The sequence below is a fragment of the Prionailurus viverrinus genome, chromosome B1, assembly GCF_022837055.1.
Source record: "Prionailurus viverrinus isolate Anna chromosome B1, UM_Priviv_1.0, whole genome shotgun sequence".
In the NCBI taxonomy this organism is placed as follows: domain Eukaryota; kingdom Metazoa; phylum Chordata; class Mammalia; order Carnivora; family Felidae; genus Prionailurus; species Prionailurus viverrinus.
Window position 1 is genome coordinate 14,236,528 of NC_062564.1, and position 22,411 is coordinate 14,258,938.

General features: G+C 45.7%; 1 protein-coding gene across 1 annotated transcript in view; it reads left to right on the top strand.

Moving 5' to 3' along the window:
- The first annotated feature begins 1,898 nt into the window (after positions 1–1,898).
- WWC2 (WW and C2 domain containing 2) overlaps positions 1,899–22,411 on the top strand; it is a 208,667-nt gene continuing 188,154 nt past the window's right edge. The window contains exon 1 of the mRNA XM_047856004.1: positions 1,899–2,260. Within this exon, the coding sequence (XP_047711960.1) occupies positions 2,130–2,260 (131 nt within the window). The 5' untranslated portion in view covers positions 1,899–2,129. The remainder of the gene's footprint in view (positions 2,261–22,411) is intronic.

Sequence of the window (22,411 nt, forward strand, 5' to 3'; positions counted from 1 at the left end):
TGAACCCAGGAGACAGGACTTTGTTCCAAACGCTCGGAAAGCCCCTGTCCCCTGTCCGACGCTGTGTCCTGCACACGGTGGGGAAGTCATTTTATGTTAGCCGGCAGGTTTAAGCGAATTCATACCAGGAGGTGAATGACTGAGCTCCGGGACCCTTATTCTAGGGTGTTTTACTTTTTAAAAATTATTTATTTATTTATTTATTAAAAAAAATTTTTTTTAATGTTTGTTTATTTTTGACAGGCAGAGCATGAGCGGGGGAGGGGCAGAGAGCGAGGGAGACACAGAATCTGAAGCAGGCTCCAGGCTTTTAGCTGTCAGCACAGAGGCCCACACGGGGCTCGAACCCAGGAACAGTGAGATCCTGACTTCAGCGGGAGTGGGATGCTTAACTGACTGAGCCACCCAGGTACCCCATACTTTAAAAGAAGCTGTTAGTAACCCGGAAGAATATGAACGGGGATGGTGTAGACCCAGCTGGAGAATACTTTTGGGCCTGGAAGACCCCCTCCCAGACCCAGGGGCTGGGGGCACTGAATGCCCTGCGACAGGGCTCTGCCAGTCCTACCGCTCCTGGCACTGTCCTACCCGGAGTCCGAGGTCCAGCCCCTGGTCAGTGCCCACCGGAACGCAGGAGGCGCTGAATAAAGAACTGCTTGTGGGCTAAGAAAGATCCACGTTCCATCTAAGATTCATCCAGGGCCTAGGAAAGCCTGGCTTCCGGGCCGCAGTGGGCTCCCTCCAGCGTGGTGGCCCACACCTTCTTGGCCACAGCGGGGTTCGGGTGGGGGACTTCCCGCCGCGGGGGCTGGGCGGAAGGGACCGGTTCCAGGATTTGTCCACGTCCAACTGTCCTAAACCCCTGCAGCGGAGGCCAGCGGCAGAGGGGCCCTGATGGCTGGCCTGGCCCCCGCGGGTTGAGCGGCCCGACCCGGCGGGAGGCTAGGGTGCCTTGTGCTCCCTGGCCCGCGTGGGGGTGGGAGGCAGTCGCTTCCCAGGATCAGGCTGGAGTTTCCCCCACAGGCCACAGGGGCAGGCGTGTCACTGCGCTCTGGGACCGCTGGACCCGCCTTCGCTTTCCGCCTCGAGGCCCGTGGCCTCTGGGCTGAGGTCATGGAGGGCCAGGCGCCCTGCAGAGGCCCCAGGGGCGACACCGCCCCGGACACGCCACCGACACGCTTCTAAGCGCTTTCGGTGCTTTTTACACTTTTCCACCACCCCGAACCGCCCTCGGGTGCCGAAGTAGCCCAGGGAGCGGCGTGGGGGAAGCCTTTGTGCCCTCGCTGCTTGCTGGGACTTTTTCTTCCCGAAAAGAGCTCTTCCCCCACCCCTTTCCTCTCTAAAGTCTTGTGGTTTCCCTAGAAGTCGGAAAGAAGTTGCGAAGGTTGCGGAGCGCTCTCTGGCTCTTTTCTGTCCCGAAACTTTAAAAATCCCGAGGCGTGTGGCCGCCGGGAGATACTTGGGGTCAAGGGGAGGGAGCGAACAGCGCATTCCTTCGCCCTCTTCCCGCCCACCTGGTCCCCCAGCTCCCCTCCACCGCCCCCGCCCCGGGCTCGGCCCGGCGCCCCAGTTCTTGCAGCAGGCCCCGGGAGCTGCAGGGTTAAGCCCTGGAATGTGGCGGCGAGGAATGTGCATGCAGATGAGCCCAGCGTGGGGAGGGGCGGGTGAGGGCGGGCCCGGGGCGGGGCGCATGCTAATAGCATGCAAATGAGGAGGCCCGTCGCCGCCGGGGCCGCCGCTCCGCGGAGCTTCCCGGATCCGAGCCCAGACGGCGGCGGCTCGGGCAGCCTGGGCGCCGCGACCCTCGGCGGCCACAGGGGGACGGGGAGGAGGAGGAGGAAGAGGCGGAGGCAGCGGTTGCAGCCGCGAGGAGGAGGAGGAGGAGGAGGAGGAGGAGGAGGAGGGTTCGCTCGCCTGCTCCGACGCAGACATGGTGGACTGATCCCCGGCGGGGCCGAGAGCAGGGTTTCCTGAGGCGCCCCCCGCGCGTGGCCCCGCCGCGCCCCGCGCCCCGCAGCCCCTCGCCGGCGCCCGCGTCGGGTGCGGCGGTCGGGCCGGGCATTCGCGTTCCCGCCGCGTCCCGCGCCCGGTCCCTATGGAGGCGCCGCTCGCCGGCGAGGCCGCCGACCATGCCTAGGAGGGCCGGGAGCGGGCAGCTGCCGCTACCCCGGGGCTGGGAGGAGGCCAGGGACTACGACGGCAAGGTCTTCTACATCGACCACAACACCAGGAGGACCAGCTGGATCGACCCCCGGGACAGGTGGGCGGCCGGGCCGCGGGTGGGCGCGGGGACCCGCCTCAGCAGCGCGGCGGCTGTTGTCCGGGAGATCCGGCCGATCGGCGGCGCCCGCGGCGCGGGGGGCGTGGGGCGTGGGGCGTTGCCGGCCCCGGGGTGCCGGGAGGGGTCTCGGCCAGGAGGCGCGGGACCCTCAGCCGGCGAGGAGCCCCGTAGGGGGCCAGTTGGAGCCGCCCCTTCCAGGGCCTCTTTGCCTTGCTCCCTTCTCGACGCCCCCTGGGACCTTTAGACACTCCCGGCCGGGAGGCGAGGGTGGCATTGGCGCTCCGGGCTGGCACTCCGTGTCCAGTTAATGGACCCCGAGGGGCCACCTGAGCCCCGTGGCGAGCTCGCTTCCGCCTGAAGTGGGCCAGATTTGAGCTGGAGGGTATCTTCGGCCTTTGGGAGGAGGGGACGGGCCGGGAGCCTCCTGGAGAAGGCCTGAGTGCAAGGTGGGGAACCAGCCAACCAAGCCACCTGTGGCATCTTCTCTTGGCTGTCCTTGGCTCCCTGCCTTGACTGCAAGCTCTTGACGGGGCGCGCCACCGGTCAGGCCGGAGGTCCTGGGCGTGGAGGGGGGCTCCAGGCACCCTTCCTCGCCGAGCCCTGGCTGTGGGTGTGATAAGCTCTGCCCCTCAGAGTTTAGAAACACTTTTTGGGGGGTGTGGGGGGGGGGTGGTGGTGTTACTGCGTACTGCCCTCGCCAGAAACCTTGAACTGAGTCCCCACATCTTGAAAAGGCAGATTGTGTTTTGAAGAAAGAAATGCAGTGAACATTGGAACAGACTTGAGCTTATCACGATTTCTTGTAGTTTTCAACCCACACTTGTTAGTCCTGCTCGGAGGTAAAGAGGGGAAGCATAACCAAATCATCGTCTAAGAAGTTCCGGAGCTGAAGTTTTGCTGAATGTTCACAAATGTTGGTCCTTCATCCCGTCTTGTTACCCTTCAAAGGAAAATTTCTAATAGTGAGATTTATTATAAGAATAATAGATATTCCTAACTGTAAATTTGTAAGTTGGCCATTAAGGAGGCCAATTTTTACAGTTCCTAACTGTAAATTAGGGGTTTATAACCTTTTTTTTTTTTAAGGTGCTTCTACTAAACACTGCCCCGTTTCTCAATTTGAAGCTGGAAGAGTTTCATACTATATGTTCTCAATTAACTTTTCTCTTACGAATATTGTTTTTGAAACCTATTAACGAGTAATTATAAAAAAGTCATAAATGACATTATAAATTTATGGAACAGCCCTTATTAAATTATCCATGAAGGTATCAGTTTTGGTTTCCCTTCTGAAATGAGAAAAGGCACCTTGCTGAGGTTCTGGCGTGCCCCAGCCTGGCTGCCTGTTGCTGGCCTGATAAAAAGTTATGACAAGCATCACACCTTCACAGTTTCTCCAGACGTACTGCTTGTTGTCATAAACTTCCTGCTCCAGGTCAGTTATTTGACTTCTGCCCTTGCACTTGAAACTATTTAACAGATAGTAAATGTCAGTGATGATGGTGTGCACCCAGCAGTGACTTTTAAGGCACCTGTGTAAATATTTGGCTTTTACAGTCCTGTGGTCATTCTGCTTTCTGATACTTGGAGTTTCAGGCCATTGAAATCACAGTGAATTCTTGAAATATTTAGGCATTTCAGAGTCTTCATTTTGCATCTTCTATTATATCGTGTCATTTGTATTTACCAACAGAGATTACAAGAATATGTAATGCCTGGGTAAAGCAAATAGAAAGTGAAGTAAGAAACGACTTGGCTTATCCATATCACTACTTCTTAAACAAGTTAAGCATGCCTTTTATTTTAAACTGTTAATGGATTAACAATTATTATGAACTCTGTTTTCAGGAAACTGGGTAACCAATAACCAGTTCATTTGATGTGGAGAAACAGTTTTGACTAAGATAACTTGTTATGATTCTAGTTGTCCGTGCAGCGGTTAGATCTTTAAGTATTTGGCAATATAAATTTGGGTTATACACATTTCTGGATCTCACTCTGAGTTTCAAAAGATTCTACGAGATCAGGGTCAATATGGACAATACTTAGCTTAAATTTGATTGCTTGCTTTTAGGGCAACGAAGTGACTGTAGGTCTTGCTAAGTTGTGTGAGAGATGGTGGGAGAGGATATTTGGAGGATATATTGAACTCTAGTCAATTTTGTCAGACACGCACCAAACTTACGGAAAAAGAGATGTGACACGGGCCTTTTGGAGTGTGCCCATTCTACAGGATCACATGACAAATCCTGAAAGAAAGTGAGTTGATAAACTGTGGGTAGGCAGTATTTTGGAACCTTCAAAGTCATTTAATTAAAATGGTCATGATGACTTACCCAGTGCTATTTATGTTAAGAAAAACTCTGACGGTCTATCAGAATTTGTGAAGTATTTCCGATTGTATAGATGAATATGCATATTTGTGTGTGGGGGGGAAGCTGGAGGCTTTTATGAGAACGTAATTTTGTTCAGTAAGTAGTGATTTTGGAATACCGAAGTATTAAAATTGGCCCAGCACTTATTGACAGAGTAAGCTTAGGTGAGTTTGTGAGTCCCTCTAAACCCTCGTTCTCAACTCTAAAATGGAGGTAAGACCACCTACCTCATGGCGATGGTTAGGGATCCATAATTAGGGCCCAGCCGAATGGTCATGGGTGTGGTGGTGTCATTCCAGGTCACGAACTGAGGGGTGGTTCAGGTTACCCCTGGAACTAGTGGGTGTACCAGCACATATTTATTCAGTATTTATTGTGTGACAGTCACTGTGCTAAGCTCTTTAACAGTGATCTCCTTCTATTCTCCCATTAGTCCTATGAGGTCGATGCTAGGATTGTCTTGCGGTTACAGAGGAGGTGGAGAGACGCCATGGCTGTTCAAGGTGGCCAGGATTTGAAGCCAGGTAGTTGGACTCTAGAACCTGTGTCCTATGTCATTCCTCCAGACCGCTGGAACACCTGGATGTGCTTAGAGGTGTTTGGGTGGAGTGGAACCTCTTTGCCCGGTGTTGATTTCTCAGGTCGATTGACCTGTCTTTATTGGTCTTCAAAGGTTCCTGTTAACTTTTTATGATTCTTAGATACATGTAGGATCTGGTTCATGAATGCTTTGAGCCTAATGGGTTGAAGGCCTGCCAGGTTGACCCCACGGAACAGCAGTGCAGGGCCAGGTAGAACTTGGAAAGTCATTGCCCTCTTGGGCACATGAGAAGTTCTGTCTGGGGAAGAGTTAAGGGCTCTGTCTCGTTCCTGAATAGACTGCAATTTTATGATAACAGGCTTGACTTTACCCGCCCCCCCTCCCCCCCATCACCGTTCCTGGGGAAATCTCCCTGTCCATGATTCCTTGCTCCCCTCCCCCACCCCCCAGCGGGTCAGCTGTTATTTTGCGGGTCTACTCCCTCCCTCACCTCTTATTTTGCCCACCGTGGACACCCTTTTGACCACACCAGTTGGTGTTTATGGTGGTCCATAGATCATGGCCAAATGGTGTGGTGCTTAAAAAAAAAAAAACGGCTACATTCAACATAGGAGAAAAAGGTAGGATGGATTCATTGCCTCTGAAGGGACTAGGGGGCTAAGGTGGGCAGGCCTCGGAGACTGGGGTGAATGGTGGTACAAACTCTCAGTAGAATTTTTCTCATTTTCTGTGCTTGGATTGACTGTTATCCGGAGATACAATAACTTTGTCTAGTTGAACGTGAAAGATTTACCAGCACACAAAAACTTGCTGATTTATACAGTCTTTGGTTTATGGCTAGGATCCGATATTGAGTGCCCTGTGTGCTTTCTAACTGAAGGGAAGAAGTTTCGGGGGGTGGGGAGGGTGACCGGGAGGAGGAAGAGGATGTCAGCTGGGTATCCTTGATGGCTGAGCTAACTCTTGGCTCTTTACACCCAGTTTATGGCACGTGATTAGGCTCTGAGGAACTCTGTATTGTCGTTCTTTCAAAGTCAAAGCAAGTAATTTTGCTAACCCTCCTGCTAGAGTGTAAATTCCTCAAGAGACCTAATTGCTTATTACTGCTTTCTGTGTCCTTTGTCGATGGTACATGTTAAATGAATATTGCTTAGGTCAATTAATGAAGAAAGTTGTTAAATTAACGAAAGAATGCCAGTTGAGCTACTCTCTTATTTCCAGTTGCTTATTGTTCGGCTTTCAGAAAATAAACCCATAACCACCAACAACCAGAGACAATTGATTTTCCAGTTAGATTAACAATAATGAGAGAATGAAGCCGCTCCATTTTGACTAATCGTATAAATATGGGAATTACTTCTAAGAGCAAAGAAAACAAAATCAGGCCTTCCAGTCTTAATCACGGCTGCCGATGTCATAGATTTTGCCGGAAGTCGTTCCTCCCCGGCCGGCTGAGTTCGGGTGCCAAGTGGTTACTGTGAATTATTTGAGTGATTATGGTTTTTGAAGTGTGGAGAGGTAGTTAAAAGAAGGGTTGTTTTTGTTTTTTTTTGTTTTTTTGAAAAAAAAAACAAAAAAAACAAAAAAAAACAAACAACAACCCACTCTGGGAAGCACTAATTTAAACTCCACTGTGCTGTCTTCCAAAAATTCCCAAAGAAGTATTTCTTGTTTTCAACACAGTGTGCTGTAACGCTTGCAGGAGGGCATAGTGGTTGCTTAGTATTAGTACTGAGATTTCTGCAGTGACTTTAATAGTCCATACTTGGCAGTTTCATTTTGTTGCAAGACCCAGGGCCATACTTGCTTTTTCCAGAAAGACTATTATCTATGAATAAGTGATTTTTTTTTTTTTTTTTTTTGTAGCTGCAGATCACTAAGTTGTGAGTTACATAGTCAGCCCTTGTGAGGCGTGGCCTGCCAAGGCCCTGCTCTGCCTGCCTGCGCCTTAAAAATGGCGCCCTCTAACTCGTTTCCGGTAAATGTCTGTAGGAAAAAAAGATGCCACCATTAAAGAGGGGCGTGGCCACCTTCATTCTGCCGATGGGGGAGTTACTGAAGTGGTAGCAAGCAGTGTGAGCCCTCATGCAGTGTAAATTCCTGGAGTTAGGGCCTGGGTCTGTGTATGCGCTGGTCCTGTGAACTTGATTTAAAATCGGTTGACCTGATTTCTTACTAGAATTTTGGACTAATTTCTTCATTTCTGAAGCTCCTGTTATTGGAAAAATGATCACAGAAGTATATAGAATAGGAAAAGGGAATTTTCAGGACAGTGTATGTATAAGGTGTGGGTTAAAATAACATTTCAGAATGCTTTCACTGTCTTCAGTGGCTTTTCTTTCCAGTTACTTATTTTATTTTTTATCGACAGAAAAAAAAATCGCATAAAATTCACCATTTTAACCATTCTCAAGTGTACCAGTAAGTGATTTTTAGTATATTCCCAGGGTCGTGCACCCATAGCCATCATGTAATGCCTGAACATTTTCTTCACTCCAGAAAGAAACCCGGTACCCGTCCGTTCTTTCGCCACCCCGGCTGCCTCTGGCAACCAGCAATCCTGGACATTTCATGTAAATGGAGTCATACAGCGTGTGTCCTTTGTGTCTGGCACAGTGTTTTCAGGATTCATCTGTGTTGTAGCATTGTGTCAGAGCTTCATTCCTTTTTATGACTTGGAAGAATATTCTGTTGTATGGCTACACCGTGCACACTGCGTTTATCCATTCGTCAGTTGATGGGCATTTGGGTTGTTTCCCCTTGTTGGCTCTTCTGAATAATGTTGCTGTGGACATTCACGCGTCGTTTTCGTATGGACGTATGTTTTCAGTTCGCTTGGGTAGATACAGTGGAACTGCTCCGTCATATGGTAATTCTATGTTTAACTTTTTGAGGGATCTGCCAAACCATTTTCCAGGGTGGCTGTGCCATTTCCCATTCCTACCAGCAGTGTCCAAAGATTCGAGTTTCTCCACATCCTCACCAACACTTGTTATTTTCTGTGTGTGTGTGTGTGTGTGTGTGTGTGTGTGTGTGTGTGTTGTAAAGTATTTCTAGTGGGCATGAGGTAGTATCTTACTGTGGTTTGGATTCGCGTTTCCCTTTTCAGGGTGTTTGGATAGCCTTCATGTGACCCGAAGCTTTCCCGCCTTTCTTCTAGCCTTTTAGTCCTTCCTACTCTCCCCACCTTTTTGTGTCCTCTTGCTAATTACCTGACCAAGAAAGTTAGGTAAGAGACATTAGTTCTTTTTAGTCTCGCATCGTGCTTCCCTGTTTCCCCTTTCTGATCCCTTTGAATCATTTTAACACTGAAGTTGAAGACACACGTTATTCAACAGTTTTTACTGTGCCAGCCAGCTAAGTGCCCTGGACTCCCCAGCTCAGGCTACTCACTGTGTAGTTTGCATAAGCACCATTTAAAAAGTGAAAGTAGGGGCGGCTGTGTGGCTCAGTCGGTTAAGTGTTGGGACTCTTGATTTCGGCTCAGGTCATGATCTCAAGGATTGGGAGATCGAGCCCCGCGTGGGGTTCCACACTGTCTGCTTGGGATTCTCTTTCTCCCCCTCTCTCTGACCTTCCGTGCTCAAGTGCACACACTCTGTCTTAAAACAGGTAAAATTAAAAAAAACACTAAAAAAAAATAAAAATCTTAATTTTTTTTTTTTAAAGTGAAAGAAAGAAGATTTGGGTAGTGTGCGTTAGATTTTCTTTAGCTATCCCTTTAATTTAGCCTAACAGTGAGGAGGAAGAGTTGAGAGGAATTAAAAGTAGAAGACAGTGACAAATCATATTAACTTTTGTCTTCATCTCAAATATGATATGTTTAAGAGGCATAGATGTGAATCATATAAATAATGAATGATGATGTATGTGTATATGTGTATAGCCAACTTATTAAAAATGATTTTGACATTTAAAAGCTTTTAGTTTAGTCCTATGTGGTAAGATTCAAGTTCATTTTCATTATGTTCATTTTTTTATTTTGTAATTTTTTAAAATATTTTAAAATTAAAATATGTAATTATTTTATTTATTTTGAGAGAGAGAGAGGGAGCGCAGGAGGGGCAGAGAGAGACGGAGAGAGAGAATCCCAAGCAGGCTCCGCACTGCCAGGGTGGAGCCCGATGCTGGGCTCGAACTCATGAACGTTGAGATCATGACATGAGCCGAAAGCAACTCAAAAGCAAACGTCGGACACTTAACTGACTGAGCCACCCAGGCACCCTATTAATTTTTCTTTTTTTAAACAGTTGGAGGAAACCTGGCAAGACTGCCTCAGCCAGGTGATCAAGGTGAATGTCAACAGTGATGGTGACTCCTGTTGAGGTACCCTTGATACGATGTGATGACAGTGGCACTTTTTCTAGGTGGTCTTCCTCCCCCCCAACTAGCATAACCCCAATGTAATCATGAGAAAAGCACCCACCAAATCTCAGAAGAGGGACATTCTACAAAATAACTGCCCCATACTCCTGAAAACTATCGCGATCATCAGAGACAAGGAAAGCCTGAGACACTGTCACAGCTGAGAGGAGCCTCGGGAGGCATGATGAGGAATGTAATATGGCATCCTGGATAGGGTCCTGGAACAGAAAAAGGACATTAGATAAAAGCTAAGGAAATCTGAAAAAAAGTATGGATTGTAGTAATAATAATCATAACATCCTTATAGGGGGAACCGAGTGTGGGATATATGGAAGTTATGCGAACTACGTTTTTTCTATAAATCTAAAAGTGTTCCCCCAAAACAGTTGAATTTAAAAAGATTACAAAAAAAAACCCATGCAAAACAGTTGGAAGTGTTTTTCTTTAGTCAAAATGTAACCGTGCTATATAATTATGGTTTTTATGGTATCCTCGAAAAGCAGGGGTGGCCAAACTATGGCCCAAGGGCCAAATCCCAGCCTGCAACCCTCTTTCCATATAACCCCCCAGCCAAGAATGGCTTTTACATCATTAAAAGGTTGTAAACAAACAGCAACGAAGAGGAAGGTGTGTCCGAAATAGTACGTGGGCCACAAAGCTTCAAACACTTACTCTGGCCCTTGACGGAACGATTTTGCCGACCTCTCATATAAAGTGAGGTGATAAAGTTTTTAAAATACTTTATGTAAGCATTTCAAAGAAATACTGATCTTCTGTGATACAATGGCATGTTTATCAGTCATCCTTGATCGTTCGTTTATGCCACAAGTAGCCCGGGCTCTATGCACTGTGTGCTGTAATGATGAATCACACAGGGATGCTGAAGGTGAGGAGTTGTCTTGATTTTCTTATCACTGCCTGTGTGTCACGTGAAGTTTTCCAAACCCATTCTTCTCTGAAGTAGCTGGAATTGTACGCAGGGACCTGAGAAAAAACAGGCAAAAACGAACTTTTGGAGATACCATAGTTGTACCGTTTACAGTTGGAAGGATAAACATAGTGATCCGTGGTGATGGTTGGAAACACTGATTTCCCCGTGATAGACTGATGGGATTTATAAAATCACCAAGTGGGTGGTGATGATCAAGTAGAAAATAAGTCCACGTTTGACCTTGATAAAGCGGGTGCCTGTCACAGCCAAGGGTGTTCCAAAGATGCCGTGAAAGGCTAAGATTGTATTGCTCTGTGAATGAATTTTCCTGTGCTGTTAGCCCTGATGCCAATAAAGAAATCCTAGTTCTGAGAGACCCGTGGGGAGCAGCACTGAAGACGGAACCAGCTGGGCAGTTGGGCAGGATAGTGGGGTAACAGAGTTAAGCTCCGGGACCCGGTCTTTGACTCCTGTACCACTTGAGGAGTTGAGGTGGTCCCGACAGAGACTTTGAACAGAGGTGAACATCATTTACCTTACTTTGGTCTCAGTGGCAGTAGGGGTGGAAAATGTAAAGAAATGTATAGGTTATCTTTTTTTTTTTTTTTTTTTTCTTTTAGAGAGGGAGCGGGGGAAGGGCGGGGGGGAGAGAGAGAGAGAAAGAGAGAGAGAGAGAGAGAGAGAGAGAGAGAGAGAGAGAGAGAATCCCAAGCAGGCTCCGTGCTGGCTCTAAACTCCTGATTAAGAGCCTGTCTTCGGGGGAGCCCGTGGAATGTGTTGTGCACGTCACTGACACGGCTCCCTTCCGTGAGAAGGTAACTTTATTAAGTGGCACTGATCCTCGGTAAAGTTTAAAGCTTGGGACACAACGCGTAACCGCGGAAGAGCGGGAGAGCACGCGGTTTCAGGCAGTGTAAAACTTTGCTCTGCAGCTTCCTTAGTGGGATGGTTTTTCACAGAGGTAGACGTACACGCGGGCCTTTTTTTGTTTCTTCTTTGAAATCCTCAGCGCGAACGAACGTGAGGGATCCGTGTCGTGCGTGGCGTCCCCGGGCTGCCGGTTCATCTGTGGCTGGTCAGCGGTTCCGTCCACGCTGTGGGTTCCTTCCCTTTTTGCCGATCGTTCGGGTGTTTGAACTTGCTGGGGGTTTGCTTTCTCGCCTTGCTTGAACCTCATTGTCTCCCTTCCCCCCTTTCTGCTGAGTGGCCCAGCTCATGACATTTCTCATAGGACCGATGACTGTAAACCGGTATTTAACTTGGCTAGACATTAATGCCCTGGTTTGCTGTTTGCAGATCCAGACTGCGGGGCTGACTTGGATGTCTAATACTCTGTCCGCACCCCCACCGGAGGGATGCCTTTCGATGTATATAGATGCATTCTTGAGAGATTTCCTAACGTCTCGCATGTAAGGAGCATCTGTGTGTCTGCATCACTAATGTTCTCGTAAAATTGAGTTCAAGTCAGTTGAGGACGGAGACCCGCTTTGCACGTACGCCGTTCCTTTGTGCTGTCTGCTCACACTGCCGGTCCCCACGGGACGTTTAAGAACCGCAGAGCCCCGTGCCCCTATACACGAAATGTAAGTATTCGAAGGACCTTCGTCTTCTTCCAGCAGCCTCCATAATCTGTCCCCAGCCTACTCTTGACTGACTTGACCCTCTAGTCACTCACACACTAGTGTGTGTTGATTGGGTTGATTTATTCGACCCTTCATCAAAGATTTGTTAAAAACACTACATGCCTAACACGTGTCTTGGGGACATGGCATGGAAGGGGAGAGGCAAGGTCTCTGCTTTCATGGATTTTACATTCCAGTTCAGGGAAGAGAAAGGATAAAGGCAGTAGTGAACGTGTTTTGATGAAAATAAACAAGGTGACACGGTAAATGGTGTCAGTGGCAGCTGCTTTGGGCGGGGTGCTAAGTAAAGGCCTTTCTGAGGAGTGGGCGTTTAACGAAGACATCAGGGTGAGAAAGAGCCATCCCTGGGAAGATCTGTGAGAAAAGTGGCCCAGGCAGAGGAGAAGGCTACGGGGAATCCCAGTCTTGTGTCATAGCTGCTGGGAGTATGTGGCCATTGAAATTAATCAAAATTCAGTAAAGTTAGAAACCTGCTTTCTCAGTCTCACTAACCACAAGTTAAGTGCTCAGGGGCCACACGTGCAGGTCTAGGGCATTTCCATCAGGGCAGAAAGTTCTACTGGACTGCACTGTCCTGAAGAGCTAAGGAGGTTGGTACGTTCAAGGAGCTGAATGGCAGCCTGCATGACTGAGGTGTAGAGACACAGAGGGACGAGGGTCTCGTGAGAATGAGCCGGAGAGGTGGAAAGGGGTCCGATCGGGTATGCCTTGTAGACCATCAATGCTTTCAGGGCATTTGGGAGCCGTGGAGGAGTTTTAGGTTGAATGGAGGTATGGTGTGCCTGTGTGTGTTCCCGTCTTTCCGTTAAGGGCACATCGCTTTGCAAGACCTTATCCATTTTTAAAAAGAGGTCACTGCTCTGTGGAGAAGGAGCAGTGGATGTTACTGCAAGGAGGTGATCGAGGGGAGAAACCATGAGATCTTGGCTTTGGCGGTGGGGAGAGCAGTGAATGGATTGGGATGTTTTTTAGGTAAAAGTGACAGAATTGCTCATGCGTTGGCTCTGTGAGGCGTGAGGAAAGCAGGGGAACGAGGGATTTGCTGGCACACCGATGGGGAAAGGGTGGAGTACGGCCGGTTGGGATGCAGTCGGGTCGGTCATCTGGAGTAGTTCTGTTTCAGACCCGTAGGTCTGAGATGCCTGCCAAGACGTACACATAGATACCCAATAAGCAGCCGGATATAGAGTCTGGAGTTTGGAAGACAGCTCAGAGCTTGAGATAGTAAATTTGGGTGTAGATGGATAGCATTTTTAAATGGTGGGATGGGATAAGGTCCCTGGGAGAGAAGGAAAAGAAGGGGGGCCAGGACTAAGGACAGGCCTGAGGCTCAGTACAGGTCTTTTTTGTTCGTTTGTGAAGCCTTGTTCCAACTAAGATAGATTGTTTACTTATCGTCATTGGAAAGTCCCTTATACGTTGCACCAGGTGAAAAATGATGGGGACAGGAGATGACGGTCATCGTGATGGCCGTCACCGAAGCCTTCACGTATGTCATCTCGGGCCCCATGAGGGTACGTACTGTGTCTGTCTTGTTCACCGTTGCATTTCAGCGCCTAGTTCTGTGGCTTCATAAATGTTTATTAAATAAATGAAACCTTTGATAGGTACCATTACTGCCCCCACTTTAGGAGGCTGAGGCTTCGCAGGTTGAGCGACTTGTCTCGGGCACAAAGCTGGTAACGTGGTGGCGGCCGAACTCATCCGTGTCTCTCTGACCTCAGAGCTGTGTGTTCGGCTATGTTCTGCCTCTGACAGCCGCCAAGAAGAGCCCTCGGCCTCTTCTCTGGGGTTGGAAGTCATAACGAAGTTTCAGCACTTGGAGCTCTCCCTTAACAGCTTAGCCACATGCTGTCCGCTAATGCCTTCATCCTCGCGGGACTTGGTTTTTGCATCTGTATCGAACCAAATTGTGCGCCGTGTTGTCACCGTTGGGTTAAGTCCCGTACACTGTGGTTTAGTCAGGTCCCTCCCAGGACAGCCAGCGCGTCTTGTGAGTAACCTTGCGTCGATTCTGTCACTTGTGCCTTATTCCAACGCTTTGAGTTCCTTCAGAGGCCGAGATCCCATATGCGATATATCCTCTTTATCCTTGTCTTCTGGTGCTAAAAACCCTTTGACCTTGTACCACAACCTTCTCCCAATCCAGGCTTCTGTGGAATCGTCCCTTTCGCAAGTGTGCCTTATGCTACCTGCACCCTTCCAGGTGAACCGATGAGTAAGGATAGAGAATTTTCAAAGCATAAAGCTGAATCCCAGGTCTTCCAGATTCTTTTCTAGAGCTCTCTTTCATCAGTGTAAACCCTGGTGGGTGATCTATTCATTGTCTGAGAATACCTTGGTTTTACCTCGAGTGTGTACCTTAGAGACCTTGACTGAAATTGCTTTTTACTTTGACTCTTGTGGTTGAGTGTAAGTCTTGGGGGGAAAATCATCTTTTTCTGTAAATTGCTGTGCCTCAGTTTGCTTTATATTGCTTGGATTTGGAGTCAAGCTCTAGTCTTCATAAATGGGAAGTGACAGAAACTGAGAGAGTGTGTGGTGTATTTTTGTTTGATTTACTAATGCTGTGAAACTTACCTGGAAGAATACAAGCCCTATTAAAACGATGGTTCTTAAGGAACCTTGTAACTTGTATGTTCTTTAACCTCGGCACAAGTCGCCGCACTTGTTTTGGTCTTTGTGATAGCTAAACAATATATCGTGTATCTGCTTCTGCTTGGGAATCTCGTATTCTTACATTTCTACTTTTGACTTGGTTTGAGATCCAAGTTTGTGAATTTTAATTAAATGCTTAGATGATGCATGTGAAAAATCTTTTGTTCCTGTGTTGCTATGCGCAACGGTTGTTAAAGTTCACCTTCCCCTTTCTAAAGAAATGTAGACAAATAAATACACGAATTGTAACACTCAAAAAAGGGTCATCATTTAGTGTTGTGACTGTTCTGCTTATAAAAGAAATCGTTCCTGTGACCATAATTATCACGGCGAAGGGAAGAATGCAGTAGAAGTGAATAATCATCCGACACATTGACAAAACATTCCTAAAATACTATTCAAATGAGGAAAGACTTACGGGTCTGCAGCGAGTAGCCGAGCGTTGAGTCCTTTTAGTCGGTGCGTCTGACTGCGCTTACTGTTGTGGCTGAAAAGAAGCTGTGTGTAGAGTGGTTTGCATAGAAAAAACCATGACTTATCTGAAATCCCCCAACCTTTTTTCTTTTTTTTAAAAAACCCTGCCTCGCATCCCCCCACACCACACTTTATCTCACTCTTAGAAGACTTCTTTTGTCCTGACAGTATTTGTTTCGTTGCTTTCCACCCTCCTTCCATCTAAACTTTACTGACTCCTGGTGATTGCTTAGGCTTGCCGTTTGATTCTGTTGTGTGATTTTTGATTACACTCCTTTGTGCTGTTTAAACTAGCAGTGTTTACCTAAATTAGTGGTGGCTGCCAAGGACTCAGGTTGGCCCATTTGAATGAAAATCGAGACCGCATTGCCCAATGCATTTCCCTGAGCTCACTCCGCCTAGGGGCGCTAGGAATTTGGCCGGACGGGGAAGCCAGCTCCTCGGTCAGAGGCAGGAGGGCTGGGAATGGCCGGCTTAGGGACTTACAGTGATAATGTAATTCATTCTCCCACGGGGAATACAGGACTCCGGGAAGAGACGCCCTTTGCCTCCTGCTCTCTTGCCTCCGCCCAGCCCGCTCTGGAGAACGAACCCCCCCCCCCCCAAGTGCCCATCCTTTACATGGTTTGCAGGGAGAAAACAGGACTTTCTTCTCCCAGATTTCAGCACCTCCTGCGGAGCTCTCCACCTCGAGGAAGGGGTGTGGGTTCCTCCGCACGCCAGCGTCTCTGTAGCCGCGTGCTTTGGTTGTTGGGAAGCAGCGATTTCTGTTTCAAACGGACGTCTTATTTTTAATTCTGAAAATGTAAATTGGGCTTTTGCTTTTTAGTTTTTGGTTAAGATGCCAGTTTTAAAAGCACAGGCAGAGTGTTAGCATGCTAACTCTAAAATACATTCTGGGGCGCCTGTGTGGCTCAGTCGGTTAAGCGGCTGATTTCGGCTCAGGTCACGATGTCGCGGTCTGTGAGTTCAAGCCCCGCGTCGGGCTCTGTGCTGACAGCTCAGAGCCTGGAGCCTGTTTCAGATTCTGTGTCTCTCTCTCTTTCTGACCCTACCCCGTTCATGCTCTGTCTCTCTCTGTCTCATGCTCTGTCTCTCTTATCTTAAAAATAAATAAAAGTTAAAAAAAAATAAAAAAAAATACATTCTGGGAGAAGAGTCGGAATTTAAAATGAGCACGTAGTATTTGGGATGGGTATTCATTCACCCAAACCCTGCCTCTTGTGTACGAAGTTCATTTCCTTTCCACTCTTGTCAATTCTTGTTCCAAGGGCCATCTTTAAGTCCTTTATTGTGATATTCACCCACGGTATTAATTATAGAGTTCCTAAGCAACCTGTCCAAAGAACTTGAATTTGTTTATTGATGGGTTTTTCAAGAAAGTCACAGCGGAAAGTCACATTTCTGGATGGAAATCATCTAGACATCTGGTTTTATCAAGGTATCAGAGGTGATGTCCTGGCGGTGGAGATGGAAAGTTACCTTTGCAAGTATGGAAAAGATGTTTTTTAAAATTTTTTTTTTTCAACGTTTATTTATTTTTGGGACAGGGAGAGACAGAGCATGAACGGGGGAGGGGCAGAGAGAGAGGGAGACACAGAATCGGAAACAGGCTCCAGGCTCTGAGCCATCAGCCCAGAGCCTGACGCGGGGCTCGAACTCCCGGACCGCGAGATCGTGACCTGGCTGAAGTCGGACGCCTAACCGACTGCGCCACCCAGGCGCCCCTGGAAAAGATGTTTTTACTACTTTAAGATGAACTCCTTCTAAGTTAACTAATAATTTCAGGATTAGAAAAAAAAACCAGGTAAGCTGGTTTTCCTTTTGTGGCCTTGAAGAGTAAAATGAAGAATCACTTCGTTGGAAAACCAGTTATTTAGAATTTTTAAGGTCACGAGGTCAGTTGTTTGAAAAAGGGTGTGTGTGTGTGTGTGTGTGTGTGTGTGTGTGTGTGTGTGTACATTTCATTGAAAAACACCTTTATTCACGTTGAACAGTCATCGCACATAGAAATGAAATACTGTGAACTGATAAAGACGTATGGGTGCCGAGATAGAATGAGAAATCTCTGCTGTGGTCCCATCTGAGTTAAAGCATGAACGCACTCCTCCACACTCCTGCATTCTGATTCTTGTCAACTGGAATGGTTTTGAGCAAGGAAGCTTTATTATTAGCAGCTACTTCGGGGAAGGAAGACTGCGATTGGGATAAAAACTTGGATTTTCTATAATCACTTCTGGGCCACATTTATTATTATGTACATAACTTCTCACTTGTTGAAACAAAGCTCCTCTTTACAGAGAAGAAAAAGCCCAAGTATTTTATAACTAAAGAGTGTTTGTTAAAATCATAATATTCCTAAATTTCCATTAATTAATATTGTATAATTTTCACCCCTCTGAATTTTGCAGGAAATTCTCTAAGCGCCTCTGGGATAAGACGGATGGAATAAAACACATTTATTAATTTGTGAATGTTATTTATTGTTCTTAAAACTAATATTGTGGAGGAAAACAATGAGATTGTTGATATGTGTGATTCTTGCTGATGATTGTTTCCCAAAGATAGAAGTAGAAAGATGTCCATAATCTGTTGGTTGTCTGTGGAGAGAACATTTCTAATATCTACATATTTTAGTCTTGCCAGGTAAAATAGTTTAAGTATTATGCAGTTGCCGGGTTTAGTTCGAAAATTAATTTAAAAATTTACATTAAAAAAAATAAAAATAAAAGTAAAAAGTTACATTTTATTCAGTGCGTATCATCTACACATGAAATATCTTTCTTCTCTTTGAGTGAGGACTGTTCTAGGGGAGTGGACAAACCGTGGCCTGGAGGTCAGATCCTGCCCACATTTGGTTTTTTAATGGCCTGTGACCTAATCAAGGGTTTTACGTTTTTAAGTGGTTGAAGAAAAATCAAACGAAGAGGATTTTGTGACGTGAAAATTACGTAAAATTAAAACTTTTGTGTCCATAATTCAGTTTTATTGGAACATGGCCACACGGATGTGTACATGTTGTCTACTTTTAGACTATAAAGGCAGAGTTGAATAGTGAGACAGAGACTCCTTGCTCCCAAAGGCTGACTTACCTGTTATCGGTCCTTTTTAACAAAAAGTTTGCTCAGCCCTCAAATAAGATAATACTAAAAAAAAAAAGTAGGAATGCATTTCTTTGTGGAAAACTATTGATGACAGTGAGTCTTCTTGATAAATCGTTTACCCTAATTTGGCCTCACTACATAGCATGTGTACTGGATCTATGGCTGTGTGTGTGTGTGTGTGTGTGTGTGTGTGTGTAAACCAACTCACCTCCTTTGCTTCTCTTTGCTGACTTTTTCTTACTTGACTTAAATTTCATTTTGCTATGTTATGTTTTTATAAGCCACCATCAATTGAACTCGTAGAATTGGTAACCATAATAGCATTCCAGTTAGTTTTTGAGGGCCTTTATGTGCCGTAAGTATGGTAGGTGTGTTAAATGTATCATCAATTATCATAGCTTTTTAAAAAAGTTGTCAGAAAACACATAAAATTTACGATCTTAACCTTTTTTAGCGTATAGTGCGGTAGCGCTAACAACACGCACATTGCTGCTGGGTCACAGATCTTTAGAACCTTTCCATCTTGCAAAGCGGAAATGGTATCCCCTGAAGAGCTCCTCTTTTCCCGCTCCCCCGCTGCCGACAACCACCACTGGCAGTTTCCGAGAGTTTGACTTAGCTTCCTCGTGGAAGTGGAATCGTGGAGTACCTCCCTTTCTGTGACTGGTGTATTTCACTTAGCATAACGTCCTCAAGGTTCATTGGTTCCTGTTGTTGCACGTGACAAGATTCCTTTCTTTTCTAGGGCCGCATAATATCCCGTAACTTGTATATACCATATTTTCTGTTTCCATTCGCCTGGTGATGGACATTTATTTATTTATTTAAATTTATTATTATTATTTTTTAATCTTTATTTTTGAGAGAGTGAGAGAGAGACCGAGTTGAGAGCAGGGGAGGAACAGAGAGAGAGGGAGACACAGAATCCGAGGCAGGCTCCAGGCTCCGAGCTGTCGGCACAGAGCCCGACGTGGGGCCCTGAACCCACGGACCGCGAGATCATGACCTGAGCTGAAGTCCGACACTCAACCGACCGAGCCACCCAGGCGCCCCTTACTTTTTTTTTTTTTTTTTGGTGATGGACATTTAGGTTGATTCCATCTCTTGGCTGTTGTGAATAACGTTGCCATGAGCATAGCTGTGCACATATCTCTTTGCGATCCTGTTTTTAATTTTTTTGGATACATACCCGAAGTGGGACTGCTGGGTCGTATGGTAATTCTATTTTTATTTTTTTAAAGAACTTCCATCGTGTTTTCCCTAGAGGCTGCACCACTGTACGTTCTCACCAATAGTACAAAAGGGTTCCAATTTCTTCACATCCTGGGGCTCCTGGGTGGCTCAGTCGGTTAAGTGTCTGACTCTTGGTTTTGGCTCAGGTCACGGTCTCGCGTTTCCTGAGTTCAAGCCCTGCATTGGGCTCTGTGCTGACAGTGCAGAGCCTGCTTGGGATTCTTTGTCTCCCCCCTCCCCGCCCCTCCCCTGCTTGCTGTCTCAGTCTCTCTCGAAACGGATAAATACACTTAACATTTTTTTAATTTCTTCACATCCTTACCAACACTTGTTATTTGCTGTTTCTTGTTTGTTTTAATTTTTGTTTAGTCGCTATCCTCATGGGTGTGAGGCGATACCTCACTGTGGTCGTGGTGCGCATGACTGCTGATGGTGAGCATCTTTTCATATGCTTCTAGGCCGTTTGTATATCTTCTTTGGAGAAATGTCTATTCAAGTCTTTCACCCATTTTAAAATTGGGTCGTTTGTGTTGTTTTTGAGTTGAACAAGTTCTTTGTACATATCAGATATTAACCTCTTATCACATATATGGTTTGTAAATATTTTCTTCCAGTTCATGGATTGCCTTTTTACTCTATTGCTCGCTTCCTTTGTTGTGCAGACCTCTGAAGTTTGATGTAATCATACATGTCTATTTGTGCTGTTGCCTGTGCTTTTAGTGTTGTAACCAATAAATCATTGTCAAATCCAATATCATGAATCTTTTCACTATCTTATATGAGGTTTAGTTTCTGGTCATGTCTTTAATCCACTTTAAGTTAGTTTTTGTATATGGTGTAAGCTAAGGATCCAAGTTCATTCCTTTGCATGTGGATGTCCAGTTTTCCCATCATCGTTTGTTGAAGAGACTACCCTTTTCCCGTTGTGTGGCCTTGGCACCCTTGTTGAAGATCCTTTGACCATACGCACAAGGATTTATTTCTGGGCCTTGTTTTCTGTTCCTTTGGTCTATATGTCTGTTTTTTATATCAGCACTTTTAGCAGGATAGGTAATATCCCCCTATAGATAAGAAAACAGGTTTAACTAGAAGATAAGGAGCCAGAATTTGACCACAGGCTTTGAATTTATACGGTACACTAAGCTAGTTTGTCACTCTTCAGAAATCAAAAGGTCATTAGTACGTATCCAAAACAAGAAATATCTGAAGATGTAATGTGTTTCACTTTTAGGAACGATTATATGTGTATATAAGTATATATGCATGTTTCCTGTCTCTCCTGCTAAATTATAAATTGACTGAAGGTTGGAATGAAGATTTTTTGGTATGTTTCCCAGCACAGCATATATCACCTGCTGGTAACTAGAGGTTGGTATACACTTGTATGAATGTGACCTAGATGACATAATAATGATCTTGCATTTGTAGTGTTTACTATGAGCTAGGCACTCTTCTAGGCTTTCCACGTGCCTTATCTCATTTAATTCTTACCAAAACACCTTGAGGTAGATAGGTTGACAGTCTTCGGTGTTAGCCTTCTGACTTCGTTTGCTTCTTTATTCATTTATATGAAAATTCCATCACCTGCCCTGTCTTTGCTCTCTCTCCTAGGCTCTGCAGTTCCACTGTTGTTATGGTTCTGTCTTTAGGGGGTAAGTGAAATCCTCTTTCCCCATCCTAGTAAGAGGTGGAAGATGCCTCATTACTTTAGCAAGTCAGGATCAGTTAGCAATTTTTTTCCCTTTATTTTTCAGTTTTTCTCATGTTTTGAATAGGTAATTACATGTTACACAATTCAAGAGCAAAAAGATAGTGAAAAGTCAACCTCCTTCCCACCCCTCTCGGTGCCCCATTTCTCTCCCCAAAGGGAGACCTCAATTACCAGTTTCTTGTGGATTCTTCCAGAGATATTCTTTGCATAAGCCTATATGAGCACAGGTATGGTTCTCCGAATATCTTAGCTTTTTATTTTTTGATACAATTGTACTGCCGCTCCGTGTTTTCCTCTTAGTAGGTCTTGGAGGTTGTTCCATGCTGTTGCATATAACCTGCCTCTTGACACTCTATTTGGTGGGTGTACTGAACCTTTTTGAACCATCGCTTCATTGACGGACGTTTAAGTTTCTCCCAGGTTTTGTTTTTCTATTACAACAGCGCTTCACTGACACTAATGTGTGTTAAGTTTCTTTAATGCAAGTGACTTTCTAGGAGTGAAAAGGCTGGGTCATCGGATTTGCATTTACAATTTTGATGGGTTGCTGTCCGTTGAGGTACCCGTTTCTGCTCCCGGCAACTTTCTAATTAGTGACTTTTCCCCACACCTTTGCCAACCATTATGTTTCAAAACATTTGGTATTTTTTACTGATAAGAGAGATGCAAATTAAAATGACAGTGAAATAGCATTTTCCACCTTTATGAGTGAGATAGAACATTATGTCACTTACTTAAAAGCCATTTATTTCTCCTCTTTTGTGAACCAAGTCTTTATATTCTTTTTTTTTTTTTTAAAGGATTTTATTTTTAAGTAATCTCTATACCCAATTGGGACTTGAACTTACAACCCTAAAATCAAGAGTTGCACACTCCACCGACTGGGCTAGCCAGGCACCCCAAGTCTTCATATTCTTTATTTTTTTTTTGCTATTACTGATTTGTAGACTTTATTTTATATTAGGAAATTGTGAAATCAGTGGGCAAAAATAGATTGTTCAAGAAATGGTGCTGGGCCAATAGGCCATCCATATCAAAAAATCCCAATTCAGATTCCTTTGCTTTCCATACACAAAAATTTGTGGATTTATCAAC